The sequence below is a fragment of the Chaetomium globosum genome, genomic scaffold (genome assembly GCF_000143365.1).
Source record: "Chaetomium globosum CBS 148.51 scaffold_1 genomic scaffold, whole genome shotgun sequence".
Lineage (NCBI taxonomy): Eukaryota > Fungi > Ascomycota > Sordariomycetes > Sordariales > Chaetomiaceae > Chaetomium > Chaetomium globosum.
In genome coordinates, this window is record NT_165976.1 from 3273631 (window position 1) to 3287623 (window position 13993).

The 13993-nt window shown below is 56.6% G+C and overlaps 4 protein-coding genes across 4 annotated transcripts in view; 1 reads left to right on the forward strand and 3 right to left on the reverse strand.

Moving 5' to 3' along the window:
- The window catches only part of CHGG_01055 (uncharacterized protein), a gene marked incomplete at both ends in the record, with an annotated part of 1079 nt that extends 703 nt beyond the window's left edge, over positions 1–376 (forward strand). The window contains one exon of the mRNA XM_001220275.1: positions 53–376. Coding sequence (XP_001220276.1) covers positions 53–376 — 324 coding nt within the window. The remainder of the gene's footprint in view (positions 1–52) is intronic.
- A 1080-nt stretch (positions 377–1456) lies between these two features.
- On the reverse strand, positions 1457–4933 carry CHGG_01056 (uncharacterized protein; the record flags this gene model as incomplete). Its single annotated transcript, XM_001220276.1, has 6 exons — positions 1457–1560; positions 1624–2628; positions 2749–3986; positions 4064–4203; positions 4334–4644; positions 4750–4933. The coding sequence occupies 6 exons, from the start codon at positions 4931–4933 to the stop codon at positions 1457–1459; spliced, it is 2982 nt and encodes a 993-aa protein (XP_001220277.1).
- A 3352-nt stretch (positions 4934–8285) lies between these two features.
- Positions 8286–9540, reverse strand: CHGG_01057 (uncharacterized protein; the record flags this gene model as incomplete). Its single annotated transcript, XM_001220277.1, has 2 exons — positions 8286–9111; positions 9185–9540. 2 exons carry the CDS (start codon positions 9538–9540, stop codon positions 8286–8288), a joined length of 1182 nt encoding a protein of 393 aa, XP_001220278.1.
- Positions 9541–10574: 1034 nt separating this feature from the next.
- Positions 10575–12967, reverse strand: CHGG_01058 (uncharacterized protein; the record flags this gene model as incomplete). The annotated part of the gene is made up of 3 exons (XM_001220278.1): positions 10575–11943; positions 12072–12550; positions 12635–12967. The coding sequence occupies 3 exons, from the start codon at positions 12965–12967 to the stop codon at positions 10575–10577; spliced, it is 2181 nt and encodes a 726-aa protein (XP_001220279.1).
- Between the last annotated feature and the right edge of the window lie 1026 nt (positions 12968–13993).

Sequence of the window (13993 nt, forward strand, 5' to 3'; positions counted from 1 at the left end):
CGCGTCGGGCGGCTTCGCCAGCGTAGTCACCATGCCCTTCGACGTCTGCAAGACCCGCACCCAAGTCTTCCGGGACACCACCACCTCCACCTCAACCACCACCACCGCATCCGCCACCGCCTCCGCAGCCGCCCCCGAAGAGCGCAACATGGCGCGCCTGCTGTGGCACATCTTCCGCACCGAAGGCCTGCCGGGGCTGTTCCGCGGCGGGGTGCCGCGCACGTTGCGGGTCGCGCCCGCCTGCGCCATCATGATCAGCAGCTACGAGGTGGGCAAGCGCGTGTTTCGCGGGGTGAATGAGCGGGCGTTGGCGGAGCGGAGGGGGCTTGTGCAGGGAGGGGGTGGGGGTGCGACGGCGGTGGGGGGGCATGAGTGAGTTGGGATGGGGTGGGGTTGAGATGATGAGATGTGTGGTCTCTCTGATCTTCTTGGGGCGACTGCGTTAGAAGGCGTGTTTTCCACTTTCTTCGTCCTTTTTACCACATCACATTCGGGTAGCATGTCTGGCGTTTTGCCTTTTTTTTTTTTTTTTGGTGGTGGCTTCTGATTGTTTTAAAAGAGTCAGCAACGAGCTAGCTAGCCGGCGTTTGGAAAGGGGCCTGGGTTGCCTTGGTTTGATTTGGGGAGACTCTCGACTCTGGACTCATATGGCGAACACGTGGGGCGGCGAGCAAAGCGTTGTTCTAATATCTGCATTGCTAGATGGGGGTGGCTTTAGATGCTCGCTCGGGCGAGTAATTACTTGCATGACTTGTACAATACATTGCTGTGGTGCGGCGGTGTAAGTTGATATAGGGGCGTGAATAAACAACGAGCTGGCAGCTTCAGTTGGGGTTGACCTAGGTACTGTAAGCTGCACATCCAAGAGAAACGACTTCGGGATCGTATCAGGTTCTTAGGTCTCTCTTGATAGTAGGAGTCCTCTCAGCTAGTCAAATGGCTATTCGCAAAATCCTAATCGATGTTGCTACTGTACCGAAATAGATATGTTCTGTTATGGTGCGGCTGCCACTGGGGCAGCACTCGACATCCACATTGTCAACACCAGCACACCGTCACGTTCATCAAGAGGAGGGAGATGTTATTGCACTGCTCAGCTAACTTGCAAACTTTTCTAGTGGTATCATAGGGGAAAAGCCAAAGATTAGGAAAAGACTGTCTGAATAGCAACCAAGCTGCGATATCCCAGCGAGTTCGCCACAGGTGGTGAAGAAGCATTAAATTCGAAAATGGTATATTACGAGTGCCGGTCGTCGACTGCGGACTTCAATCCACTGAGAGAAAAAGAAGGCGTTGGTATGGCGTAGGCCGTGGTAAAAAGAGAAACGAAAGTGCCTAGTCCGAGAGGCATGACGGGAGAAGATTAAAGCTTGCATTCCACCTTGTTTCAACCTCGTGTCTTTTCAAATCGTAGTGGCGAGCTCCAGCGCCATCACTTGGTGCAGATGCATCGCGTCTAACGACGGATGGGGGGCGGCACGCGAGCGTTAGGGCCGCCCTCAGCGGCCTTGGCCAGTTCGGCAACTCTGGCCTTGATACGGGCGACGCGGGTTTCGATCGCTAGAGACAATTAGCATTTTCTGAAAGGCTTAACGCCAATGGGTGGGTGTTGTGATGGCTTACACTCTTCACTGCTGTCTGATACATCAGTAAGCCCCCCCGAGACCCTCGCGGTTTGTGTGGCCTGGCGGTAGGCGGCCCGCTCCGCGGCATTCTTGCGGATCTGCGCCCATCGGTCTTGCGGGTCGACGGCGCGAGCCACTGGTGCCGGGGGAGGGGCTGCTTCCTCTTCCTCGGGTTGCTGTGGTACCGGCGATGGATTGCGAGGGGAGTGCCTGGCAATGGGAGGAGGAATGGCATCATCCTCGTCATTGTCGTCAGGCACGAACGCGGGTTGGTCAAGCAGGGGCCCTTGGTTGAAGCGGGAGACCTCCTCCTTTCCAGCGGTGACATCCACCGGGCTCACGGGCGAGACCTCTTGAGGAAGGGGTGAGTCGGAGATGGGGGCAGGCTCCTCGGGAGCGGTTTGTACAGGAGCCTGCGGCGCAGGGGGGGGTGAAACCGGCGAGACCGGCGAAACGGGAGACTGGGCGGGAACTGGAACACGAGCCGGAACGGGTTGAGACTTCTGCAAAACAGCAGGTTGCTCCTTGGGCGCCGCCCGCTCCGCAGCCTTTTGCGGCACGGCCGGAGGAGCGGAAGCCTCGGTAGCAGCAGTGAACGCCTTGAGCTGCTCTGCAGCGTTCTCTGGCAGCTTTGAACTCCTATTCTTACGGCTGAACAGCTTCTTCAAGCCGCCGCCGGCACCCGGCTTAACCGCGTCCTTGTGAAGCTTCTTGTGCTTCTGGCTGTCGTCACCGAGGGCAGGCTCGGGGGAGACCATCTGCTCTCGTGCCAGCTCCAGGCTGGCCTGCTCCTTCGGTGGGGACACTGGGCTGTGCACTCGCTCCGCCGGGTGGATCTCCTTCGGCACCTCCAATTCCTTGTCTTCCCGCTTCGGTGTCTGGGGGGTTGGCGTCTCGTTACGGCGCGGGACCGAAGACGAGCCGGTGGTCACGATCGGGTCCGGCCTAGCGGGCGATGAAAGATGTCTCTCGGGGGCAGTTCCGGGGCGGTGTTCATTCTCGCCTGCCGGAGTGGCGTGTCCATTGGTGAGCGAAGTCGTGCTGACGCCACGGCCGGCGCTCGTGTTGGCCAAGGTAAGCGTCTCTTATCGCTTCCCTTGTCATACTTGCTAGCCCATTTGACCGCCGGAGACGCCTCCACTGAGAATGCTTGGTTGAAGGGTGAAGACGCTGTTGGTCTTCTCGGCGAGATAGTCTGTATCTTTCCTCCCCCGCCGCTCCTGGACCTGTTGTTGCGTCTTCTGCTGCTCCTGCCTTTGAAGCTGCAGCGCGGCAGCCTGGATTCTGGCTTGCTGGTCGGGGCCAATGCTCGTCTTGCTCAGGCCTATGGCAGAGCCTGATTTCAGCTGCCCATCCTTGTCCAGCGCGTGCTTCCCCGTCGACTTTCTCCTGTTAAGGCCCTTTCCGCGACGGGTCCAACTGAAAAAGCCCTTCTTCTCGGCGATGTAAGCGCCTTCCTCAGGATCCGGAGCCGCGCCCTTGACGATCTCCTCCATAACAAGCCAGCGGCCAGTCCGGATAAGAGTCTCAATGACGGCGCAGCGCCCGAAGGCCGACTTCCTTTCCGCGGTTTCCTCAGGGGCCAGACTGCTCATCCACACCCACCAGAAAGCGTCATCGAGGTCAAACCGGACGATGCTCGCCAACTCACCAGGTTCAAACTGGTTGTCGGTTTCCAATCTCGGCTTGTGAGACTGAGAGCTCCGCTGGCGGGCAGTTCCCGTGTCGATCGGAGGCAGAACCTTATCGGGGGGTAGCAGCATATTCGGTGCGCCGCGCTCATCCACGAAACCGGAGGAAAGGAAATCGGCCCATGACGGAGTAGTTGGCCGCCCTAGGTCACCATTTCCGGAAGCGGGCGTATTCCTTAACCCCTGTTGCATTCGCCGCTTCGCGAGCGCATCGTCGTCCATGTCGTCCTCCTCAAGCGCGCTCGCAAATCCAATATCCTCGAACCGAGACCAGGAGGCGTCCCGAAGACTGGTGGAATGTTTCGAGCTCGAAACAGCTTGCGACTGGTTGGCCGCAGCAATCGCCCTAAGAACTCTGCGGCACTCCTCCGTCAAGGCCTGAATTGGATCCTCATACTCGGACCATTCTTGAAGTGCCCGGTCCTCGTCACGGTATTGGAAATGGTTGGCTCTCCGGAGCAGGGTGAATGGCGTAGGCGACACGGTGTCGACAATCATAGCAACCCTATTTGTCGACGTCTGCATGAGGGCTGGTCTCTGCGGCGGGTATTCGGTTTCTTGCAGGAGCTTCTGCAACGACATTGGCAGTAGCGAGATGCCGCCCTGAACCGGCTCGGGCGCGAGGGAACGCATATAGGCGAAGAATAAGTGGCTCGTGGCATCGGCAGCACTTTTCAAATTGTTAGCAGAAGCGCGGCAATTCATAAACAGGGGTGACCAGCGACTTGCCTCAACCACGACTTGTACCCGCCCTCAAAGCCATTGCCGTTATCATTGGGTTCGAACGCCCACCATGCTGCCATGCGGGAGAGCTTCCGTCCTCCGAACCCGTTGGATTTGCTGTGGGCCGCGATCGCCGCGAGAAGATCGAAGAAGTCGAAGATAATCTTGACGCGCGAGTCGTTATCGACGCTAAGAGGAATAAAAGTCTTAAAAGAATCTCTAGCCATATGCGAGTCTGCGTCCACTGTCAGCTTTGCCGTGGCCCACCTCCTGCATGCCAGAGGCGCAACATACCATGCTCTCCGACCTTGAAAAGCTCGTAGGAGTCCCACCCAACAACGCCGCCCTGGAGTCTGCTCCAGCACCACTTAACCACGCCCGAAATGACCTATCACCGATATTAGCGACTCGACCCCCAACCACACGCGTAAAGTTATCGCAATATCCTACCATTGGCTCCGTCATTCGCAGCTCGCGGGCCAGGGCCTCCCCGCGAAGTAACTGACCGCCATCTTTACCGTCGAAAAAGTGTCGCACAAAAGTACGGACGGCGCTCGGGTCGGATGTTGGCCGAAAAGGGAGTAGGAGGAACGGAAGATCGAGAGCTGCAAGGTACCGTTAGCTTGCATGTTGTGTGGCACAGGACGCCAGGGGAGCCGCTTGCTGCGCAAGGCGGGCGCAGCAGGGCGGATATGTAGTTGATGTCATACCTCTCGCTTTGAGCTCTTCTGTGCAAAATCGGAGCAATTGCTGCACTTCCTCGGGGTCGATTGTTTTGCGTGCCCACGCGTCGTCCCATCGTGGTTTTAGCGGCTGTTCGGGTTGGTCGAGCGCGCCCTTCTTAGATTTGGATTTGCCGTCCTTGCCTTTCAGGCGGGAAAAGAGACTCGGCATCGTGCTTGACGATAGCCTGTCTCGGAAATAAGCCTGGAATGCAAGTAGGTTGGGAATGGTGGGCAATGCGGGCTCGGACAGAAAAAGAGTTGAGTTGAGCGCCCCCGTGATTCAAAATGCCGGCGCGGGATAGAAAAGCGTCGCGGTTCTGCGAGATGTCGAGAAAAAAATCCAAGAAATATTTTGGTCGGGCGAGAGAGCTGGGGAGCTGAAGTTTGGGGTCCCTAACGATTGGGTCTCGGTTGTTGCACGCAGTCCCCTACCTCATATTAGCGTCGATTCGGTGCCGTTCCGGAACAAGACGGTACGTTACAGAGGTTGTGCCGGGGTGATGGTGGTCGGATAAGGAGCGAGTGGTATCAGTGGTATCAGATAATAAAAGAATAGTTAGAGAGAGAGAGAGAGTGTGTGTGTGTGTGTCTGTGAAGAATGCAAAGTGAGGATGGAAAGCAGAATGAAAGAAGAAACTCTCCTCCGAAGCAAGAGGTTTGTGAAAGTCTTCAGGGGGCTCGCGATCTCAGCCCAGTCGCGCCAGGAAATTGCCTTGACCGGGCGGGTGTTGGCTGGGCCGCCTCCAATTCGAAGCTCAAGTCCTGTTTGGCTGGGACTAACCGCAGAATGGTACTTGGTGTCTTGGGTGCCAGCCTGAATTAGGATTAGGCTCTGCAATGATGAGCAGCGACGCCATGCTAACGAATTGCTGCAGCCCATCCATTTCAGGAACATGAACGGCACATTGGGCGAGCACAACGAGCACAACACCCGCAATGCTTTATCATTTAAATGAATGGTCACTCTCTACGTAACGCTGGCCAAAGTATTGTAGTTTTCAGTTTTCTCAGATAACCAGAGGTAACCATGGATTCCCTAACGGCCATAAGAGCGACAATGCTTGGACAATCGATGGATGGATGCTCAAACATGTTCGATTCGATTAGGTACTGGGATGGCCCCCGCTGCCGGAGTCGGTCCTCTTTTCCTTCTGATGAGTGCTTTGGCTTCGGAACCGGGTTGGTGAGGGTCATTTTTGCCCGATGCCTGTGGAGTGCGGAGCGGAGGGAAGGTGCAGATACAGGGTCCGAGATCAGAGTCGATCCATTTTTTGTGTCCCCTCCATGGATTTCTTGTCCGTTTCGTCCGTTCGAGGTCACTACCAATAAAGCTCCACCTGTTCCTCGTTATCCTTTGTCGTCCCTTCAAGAACCCAGCAATATCCAAGTCAGGAAGCGCCTCATTAACTTGTATCTCCTGGAGGACTCCTGCCAGGGGCGACTCGGCATTTGGAGGTTGCACTGAGTAGCAACCTGCAGCAGTCAATTTCGCGAACGCCACTTCCGGACCTGTCCCAAAACCTTCTCCCGGTTTTCCCATTTCCTCGATCCGCCCACCAAATTCCCCCGCGTGGTGTACGAATACGGCTAGCTGCTCGGTTCTGTGTCAGACCAGTGGCCGCAGATTGCTCTTGCGTGCATGTCTGCGCATGTCTGCGCATGCTGCTGCGTGGTCAGGTCGGTGCCAACTCATCAACCCCGCGTTGTGCACAAAATCATCACGGCCAGTGAGCACAAGGCCGACCAGAGGGGCGATTGGTCATGGATTGACCAACTGCACTGGAAAATACCCCCAAACCCCGGGTCTGAGCTGGCGGAGCGCGTCCAGGATTGTCCTCTCGTGATGGTTTTGAAAGAGTGCGATGCTCGGCTTGGCCCAGACAGCCAACCAGCCTTGAACGCATTGCACCGAGACACACGGTGGAGTGGAACCTCCCTCCCACACCTCGAGCGCATCCGTCCCGCTGGCTGAGGTGTGCCGGGGCTTTCTTGCATGGGCATCCAATGTGGGTGGGCCCTGGACCTGCATGCATCCCAAGCACAGAGCCAACCTTAACTTGCAGCATCGACGCGGGACAAACAAATGAGGTCCACCGGTTCAAACTGAGGATCTGTTGACCCAAGGACAAAACAACACACTGCTGTGTCCGTGTGATGCTTAGGTCACGGTCATCCGGGTCCTCGGCCCAGAGGCATTCTCATGCGGGTTGTCTGGTTGGTAACAGAACGATAATGGATGCCCCTCTTCCCCCCACCGGGGTGTTCCAGCTTGATGCCCCGACCCTTGATTTCTTGTTCATCCAATCATCGTTCGCGTTGAGGTGGGGAGATTTCCTTTCTCGGAATCTGTAACTTGGGCACCAGCACCCTTCTTCCTTTTTCCTCTCCTGCCTTTTGCCTTTTTTTCTTCATTTTCTCGACCTCTAGTTAGTGAGAGCTCAAGAGAATTTGCTTTGCGTACGTAGTAGTATGATACCACGACAAGACGACATCTTCGATGCGTTACCGAGGACGAATTGGATCACAGTTGTGACTGCTGCAACCACTGTGCTGAAACACACAAAACACGACTCCATTCGGTGCTTCGGCACAAAGTCCCGCTGTTGCATGAACCAAAAAAAATCGAACCAGTCCAGGTCAGCACATGACTCGAATCAAGTACAAGCCGAGACAAGCCCGACTGGTCCGGTTTACTCCTTCGAGTTTAGGATTGCTGAAGCCTTACGACGGCTGAGGTCACGTTGAATTGCAAATCCAGGATTTCGGAACCGACCGTGCAAAGACATCTAATAAGACTCGCCAAATGAGGGGGGCCCAGGCATGTTTGCCTCAACGGATTGGTATTTATAAGTTGACACGACCAAACACTCATCTTATATGCCAAGTGTATTGGATGAGGTTGTTTCAAAGCACGGTCGTTGAAGGAATCACCCGGGGCATTTTTCTCAACCATTGGGTCCGACGAATGCAGGTAGAGAGATCAGAGGGTTACCGTCACTTGTATGTTCGGTTTTGGCCTAGTGAATGAGGACGCGAGTCAGCGACCACATGACAAAACAGCCTGCATCAACAGAACCACTCGCAGACACGAACATCACACTAACCGTAGATCTAACCATAGGTCCTCCTCCTTGCTGTCTTCATGACTATACTTGCAACCACCACGTCAACATGTTGTGCTCACATCACAATCAAGGACGATGTACGAAGACATCAACCTTCATTAACCTAACCTCTAAGCCTAGCCTACGTGAGGGCAGAAAACATGTCCCTGCCGATTCCTTCTGCTTCCCAGCTGTAAATAATCCCCCGTAAAATTCCCAACCGACGTATCTGAGGCCATTTGACACGAGCCTTTTGCCAGACAGGACTCAGCTCAACGCTCGAGTACACAAACATACCTTGGATCGAGGCATTCCCAGTCTCCATCAACTGGCATGCGTAAGCCAACAGGTAAATGTCCATCCATAACCCTCCGTGTCGACAAAGGGGATCAAACCGTAAACAAGCAAACCCAAGCCTCAAGCCTCAACCTCAGGCGCAGCATTCTCGTCCCCATCCTCGCCCTTGACCACCCCCTTCGTCTCTACCACTGTCTTCTCCCCGTTCTCCTTGTTCTCGGCATCTCCCCCAACACCAGCAGCAGCAGCAGCAGCAGCAGCCGTAGTAGCCACCGCCTCAACCTTCTTCACCACACCCTCCTCCACCACCTCCCCCTCGACCTTCCCCTTCCCTCCCTCCGCCTCCTCCTCCTTCTTCTCCACCACCTTCTCCCCCTCCCCCTCAAACACACTCGCGCCCTCCACCAACGACCAATCCACCCTCCCACTCACACCATACCTCTCCGCCAACCACTCATTCGCCTCCTTGAAATGCCCGCACGTAAAATACCCCCTCGCGGCCGACAACGGCGACGGATGCACGCTCTTCAGCACCAGATGCCTCTTCTGATCGACTTTCAGCACGCGCTTGCCCGCGGGCGTGCCCCACGCCATAAACACCACCCCTCTGGCACGGCGCGCGGCCACAAGGTCGATGACGCGCTGGGTGAAGCGCTCCCAGCCGCGGTTGGAGTGGCTGTTGGCCTCGTGGGCGCGCACCGTCAGGCAGGTGTTGAGCATCAGCACGCCGCGCTCGGCCCAGGGCGTCAGCAGGCCGGCTTTGTTGGGCGGCGGCGTGAAGGCGGCGTAGTCGTTCTTGAGCGCGATGTACATGTTTTTGAGGGAGGGAGGCGCCGGGGTGGGGGGGCGCACGGAGAAGGCGAGGCCGTGCGCTTGGTTGTGGTTGTGGTACGGGTCTTGGCCGAGGATGACGACTTTGACGGTGGAGAAGGGGGTGTGGCGCGACCTGTGATGAGAGGGGGGAGGGTTAGTGGTCTGGTTGGTGGTTGATGGGTGGTGAAGGGAGGGTATGGACATACCAGCTGTAGATGTCCTCTTGCGGGGGGAACACCGTCTTCCCGGCGGCCGCCTCGCGTTTGAGGAACTTCTTGAGCTCGAGGAACTCCTTGGTGAGGAGTTCCTCCTTGAGCAGGGCAAACCAGCTCTCATGCAGGGTGTCAATCTCAAGCTTGAGCAGCCCTCGCTGTTCGGGAGTGATGGAGGCTGCCCATTTTGCCTTGTCGAATTTGGCAGGCGTAGGCTCGGGTGCTGCCGCACCGGTGGCGGATGTGGATGATGGCTTGGGGCCGCCGAAGAAGGACATGATGCTGCCCTGCTTGGCCTTCTTCGCCTCCGCACCGGCCTCGGCGCCGGCCTTCCGCTTGAGAGTGGACATGCTGTGGGCTAGAGGGCGGGAGAAGAAGCGGAAGTTGAGTGGAGCCGAAGAAGAAAGAGCTAGTCGATTTAGACGGCTAGATAGAAGTTGATGGTAGGGTGGAGAGGAATGGAGGCGGATGGCGGATGGTGTCGATAAAAACTTGACGAGGTCAATTTTGACGACAAACGGGTGTTCTTAAAAAAATTGGCCGGTGTGATTTCGTTGATAAAGACCGAAATCTGCCGATTCCGAGATGATGGAAGTTGAAAAGGGATGAGAAGTGATTCTTCAAAGCAATTGAGCGGGAGGGAGAGCGGAAAGGAGTACGAAAAGCTGGCAAACAAAAAGCTGGCAGCTGGAGACGCAGCTCAGACCTTGGAACCTTGCAAGCTGTAACCAACCTGGGAGCCCTGGATGGTTGGCTGACCGGGGAACGGTTCTTAGCTGCTTCGAGCAAAGCGCGTTTCTGACGCGGTTTTTGGCGTCGCTCATTAACTCGCAATGTAGGAACAGCAGGGGTATGAAGGAAGTCCAAGGAATTCAGCCCTGCCACAGGAATTCTCCCTGCTCGAAGACAAGTCAAGATGGTAATGAGTTATCGGTAGACACTGCTCTAGCATAGCGACATTATCTCTCTATGTGTTTTTGACCATCCCGACTTCTTCAATGGCTCCGTTCTTCTTCTCTCAAGTCCATTAATTGTTCAAGAATTGAACGGGGACTGTGAAGCGCCATCGGCGGATCCCTCCTGCAAGGCGCGTGAGATCCCAGCCCTACGCGACGTCATTGGTCTATCATCCTGCAACCACTTAACGCGGTGGACGGGCCACTGGGCGGGTCGCCTTCCCGACTGCGCGTGTGCCCATCATCATGTCGGTGTCCGGGATCACGGTCACGGGGACCGCAAAGATTGCTTCTCGGAACCGGCACAATCCGATTGCCACAGTCAAACTGGAGTGGGAATGAGACAAGGGACAAAAGTAGAGCAACGCCAAAACCCTGTATGCATGCAAACCCCGTCTACTGTGTAGGTAGGCACCATTACTCAATATTCATACTTCCTCCTCTAGGTACTCCATATCATACACCCATCCATCTCTATAGCCTTTTCCTACCCCTTCCAAGCCAACCACCCAAAGAACCCCACCACCATCCACACAACCCTCCAAACCGTCGTCCAAAACTCCCTCAACACCACCCCAACCACAGACCTCGACTGCAGGCCCTCCCTTCCCCCCTTTAGCCTCGCTTTCCACTTCCCCCCCATTATAGCGCACGCCAACACAACAATACCCATCCTCCTCCTCGCCCTCACTAGGGATCTCTATTCTCAGCGAGGCACGAGCCCTTCCCCCACTACCACTACCCGCCCCCGCCCACCCCCACTTCCCCCCCGCCGCCGCCGCCGCCGACGACGAGCCCTTCCCATGGCTCTTGCGCCTCCCATGGCCCATCCCCGACCCAGAGCCCGATCCAGGCACGGAGCCACTGCCCGAGCGATCGTGCGCCGCATTGACGTTCCCGTTCCCATTCAAAAAATGCGACGCCGAGAACGCCCGCGGCAGCGCATACTCATCATAATCCTCAACCTTGGCCTTGAAGACGGGCAGCAGGGCGCTGCGGCCGCGCCGGCCGCCGACCGCCACCGCCGTCCTACCCCCTGAAGCGGCAGCAGGGTCGAGGGCGAAGGGCCGCAGCCCCAGGAGGGGGACGAGCACGGCGCGCACGGCCAGGATGGCGATGCAGACCAGGGCGAGGGTCACGTAGCGGAGGTAGGTGGAGAGCTGGCTGGGGAGGAGGCAGAGGTGGGTTTGGAGGGTGGGTTGGGAGGGTAGGCTGGTGAGGGGTTTGCCTGTGGCGAGGTCGAGCGGGTTGTAGAGGCTGACCAGGAGGAAGCCCGGTCTGGAGACGCCCATGGCCATGCTGATGCTCTTGACCGTGATCTCGGGCACGTTGGCCTGCGCGTCCGAGTGCGTGACGAAACAGTAGTCGTGGTCGTCGCCCGAGAAGGCGTGGACGACATTGCCGATTTTTTCGATGAGGTTCTCCGAGTCCTTCTCGTTAAGAACGTTTTGGTACTGGTAGCCTGCCGAGACGGAGATGGCGTTGCGGTGGTCGGGAACGACGGGTGTGGTTTGGCCGTTGGGCCGTTTCGCTGGGGGATATTTCTCGCGTAGCGGCCCACAGGGTGTGCCGGGCGGGCGGTGGAGGGGTACGTGGGTGAGGAGGATGGTCGGCAATTCTGGCGCGCTGATGTCGGCGGTCGGCTTGTCGTCGGATTTGACTTTGTCGAGCTCCTCGATGCCGTGCTTGAATTGGCTTTCCGTGACTTCTCCCCGGAGCAAACGCAGCTCTCTGCTAACTGCCTTCTGCTTTTCTTTTTTGAGGCCGCCTAGGAAGTTCTGAACCGGTTCTTCAGATCTCCCTCAAATCGTGTCGCTTAGCTTCGTCCGATGAGTCTAGCGCTCAACGAAACCGTGTCGACCGACACAAATGGATGGTTCCCAACCACGTCGATCCGGTTCCCCTCGCCAAAGTATGTTTCAAACCTGTTCCTCACGGGAAGCTTGATCTGGTCGCCAAAGCCAAGGTCGTGGTTCCCGGGCAGACTTGCGACCATCTTTCTCCTTTTCTGTTCAGCACCCTTCCCCCGCCCCGATTTCACCCAGGGATCGAAAAAGATGTCGCCAAACCTGGCGTACTCCTGCAGCCAGTAGAACTCGCCGTATGTCTTGTGCCACTTTTTCAGATACTTCTGCTCCCCCTTAGGATGCGGGCCCCATTCTGGATCCTTGAACTCCCCATGGGCCGTCTTCCACTCCCTTCCACCGTCAAACAGGTCGCCGAGAAAGAACACGCTGTCAGGGTCGAGCTGCGACTGCAGCTGGTTATAAGACCGCCGTAGGTAGTTGTCGGTGACGAGCATCGTTAACGGATTCAGCGGCCACGGGCGGCCTGGATACGAGTGAGGGTCGATGAGCTGGGGATCGGCGACGAGCGCGACGCGGTGGGGTTCTGCGCCCTCGGGCTATGCGGCAAGTAAATAGGCACGTTAGCATTCGTTCCAAGCCGTACATTCTCAAACATCCGTGGGTGGGTTTCTCTGACATACCCAGTGCTCCCAGTTGCTCCAGTGGCAGCTCTCAACCTTGGAGTGGAACGCCCATCGCTCCCCCCATAGTAGCACCACTACCCATAGAGCTACGAGTAGGTGCGGAAAGGAGACCAGGCGATCGTAGGCCAGGTTCAGGCGCAAACGGTAGACCGACGATAGAAATGTCCCATAAGCTATGCGGCGGCCACGCTCGCGCCAAAACCGGGCCAGCGCATGAAAGACCCGGACGACGAGGGCGCGGAAGTCCTCTAATAAGGATGTTGAGTGATCCGGGTAGTACCTCGGGGGGTAGGAGAAGCTGCTCTTGTTGCTGCTATACGGCCGAGCCATGGTGGAGGGCTCGGTGCAGCCATTCCCCGGCGCTCTAGGTAACGGGCTTCGTTGATGTCTAGGATATCTCGAGGGTCCCGGTGATCGGCGGACGTCAGCGTTGAAATGGGAGTTGCCGTAGTCGCGCCTGGGGTGTGTTTTTCAACACCGCCGGTTATCCAATGGGCTATTAACGAGCGTTTTGGCGGGTCGGTAATGGATGGTGTCGAGAATAGGGGTTCCTGGACTCGGTCAAAAAGTCGAATTGGTGTCCGTCGTGAATCGTCCGCCGTCAGTGGGTGAGCCGAGAAAGTGGCCGCTGACCAGGGGCACCTTGTGGTCCAGGCGCTGCGGGGCCAGCTGAGATCGTCGTGTCACCCCTGTAACTAACCCGCCGCCTCATCAGCTAGCTGGCCGATCAGCTGGGACGACAGGCTCCTTTCCCTTCTCCTTCTTTTGAGAGGTAAAAGATACGACATTCCCTAAAAGGGATAGCAATCTCGATTTTCTCTACTACGCAATATTACGATGGTGTTTCGTTTCCATAGCCCGTTGTACACTACGAAGTACCTTCCTCGAGATTAGGTAGTGCATTGATGAATTTCTCCAACTTTTCTGTCTCCTCTTCGTCCCCGCACGCGTCCACAACCCTAAGCTCCGCCCCCATTTTTGGAACTCGGGGCGGCTTCCGGGACCCGGGGGTTCCATCGAGATGCCGTGCGGTGCCGAGATGGCTGATGTCGAGCTCAAGCTATGGTTCGAAAGCTTTTTCATATGTACATGTACAAACATGACTCTATCTTCTAAGCCAATCCACGCTCAATGGTTGAATTCAATCTAGAACGGCAGGATATTTTATATGCGGAGAAATAGAGAACATAACCGATGAGAGCTGTTCGGAGCTTCGCTACAACAAGATCCCAGGGATCTGATGTGCAACCATCGCAATATTGTCGGCCATGATAAACAAAACCAGAACGAGGGGGACGAGGGGATTGAACAAAAGAAGAAGAACAAAGCTTGTCGACTAAGTTCCCGATATTGGGA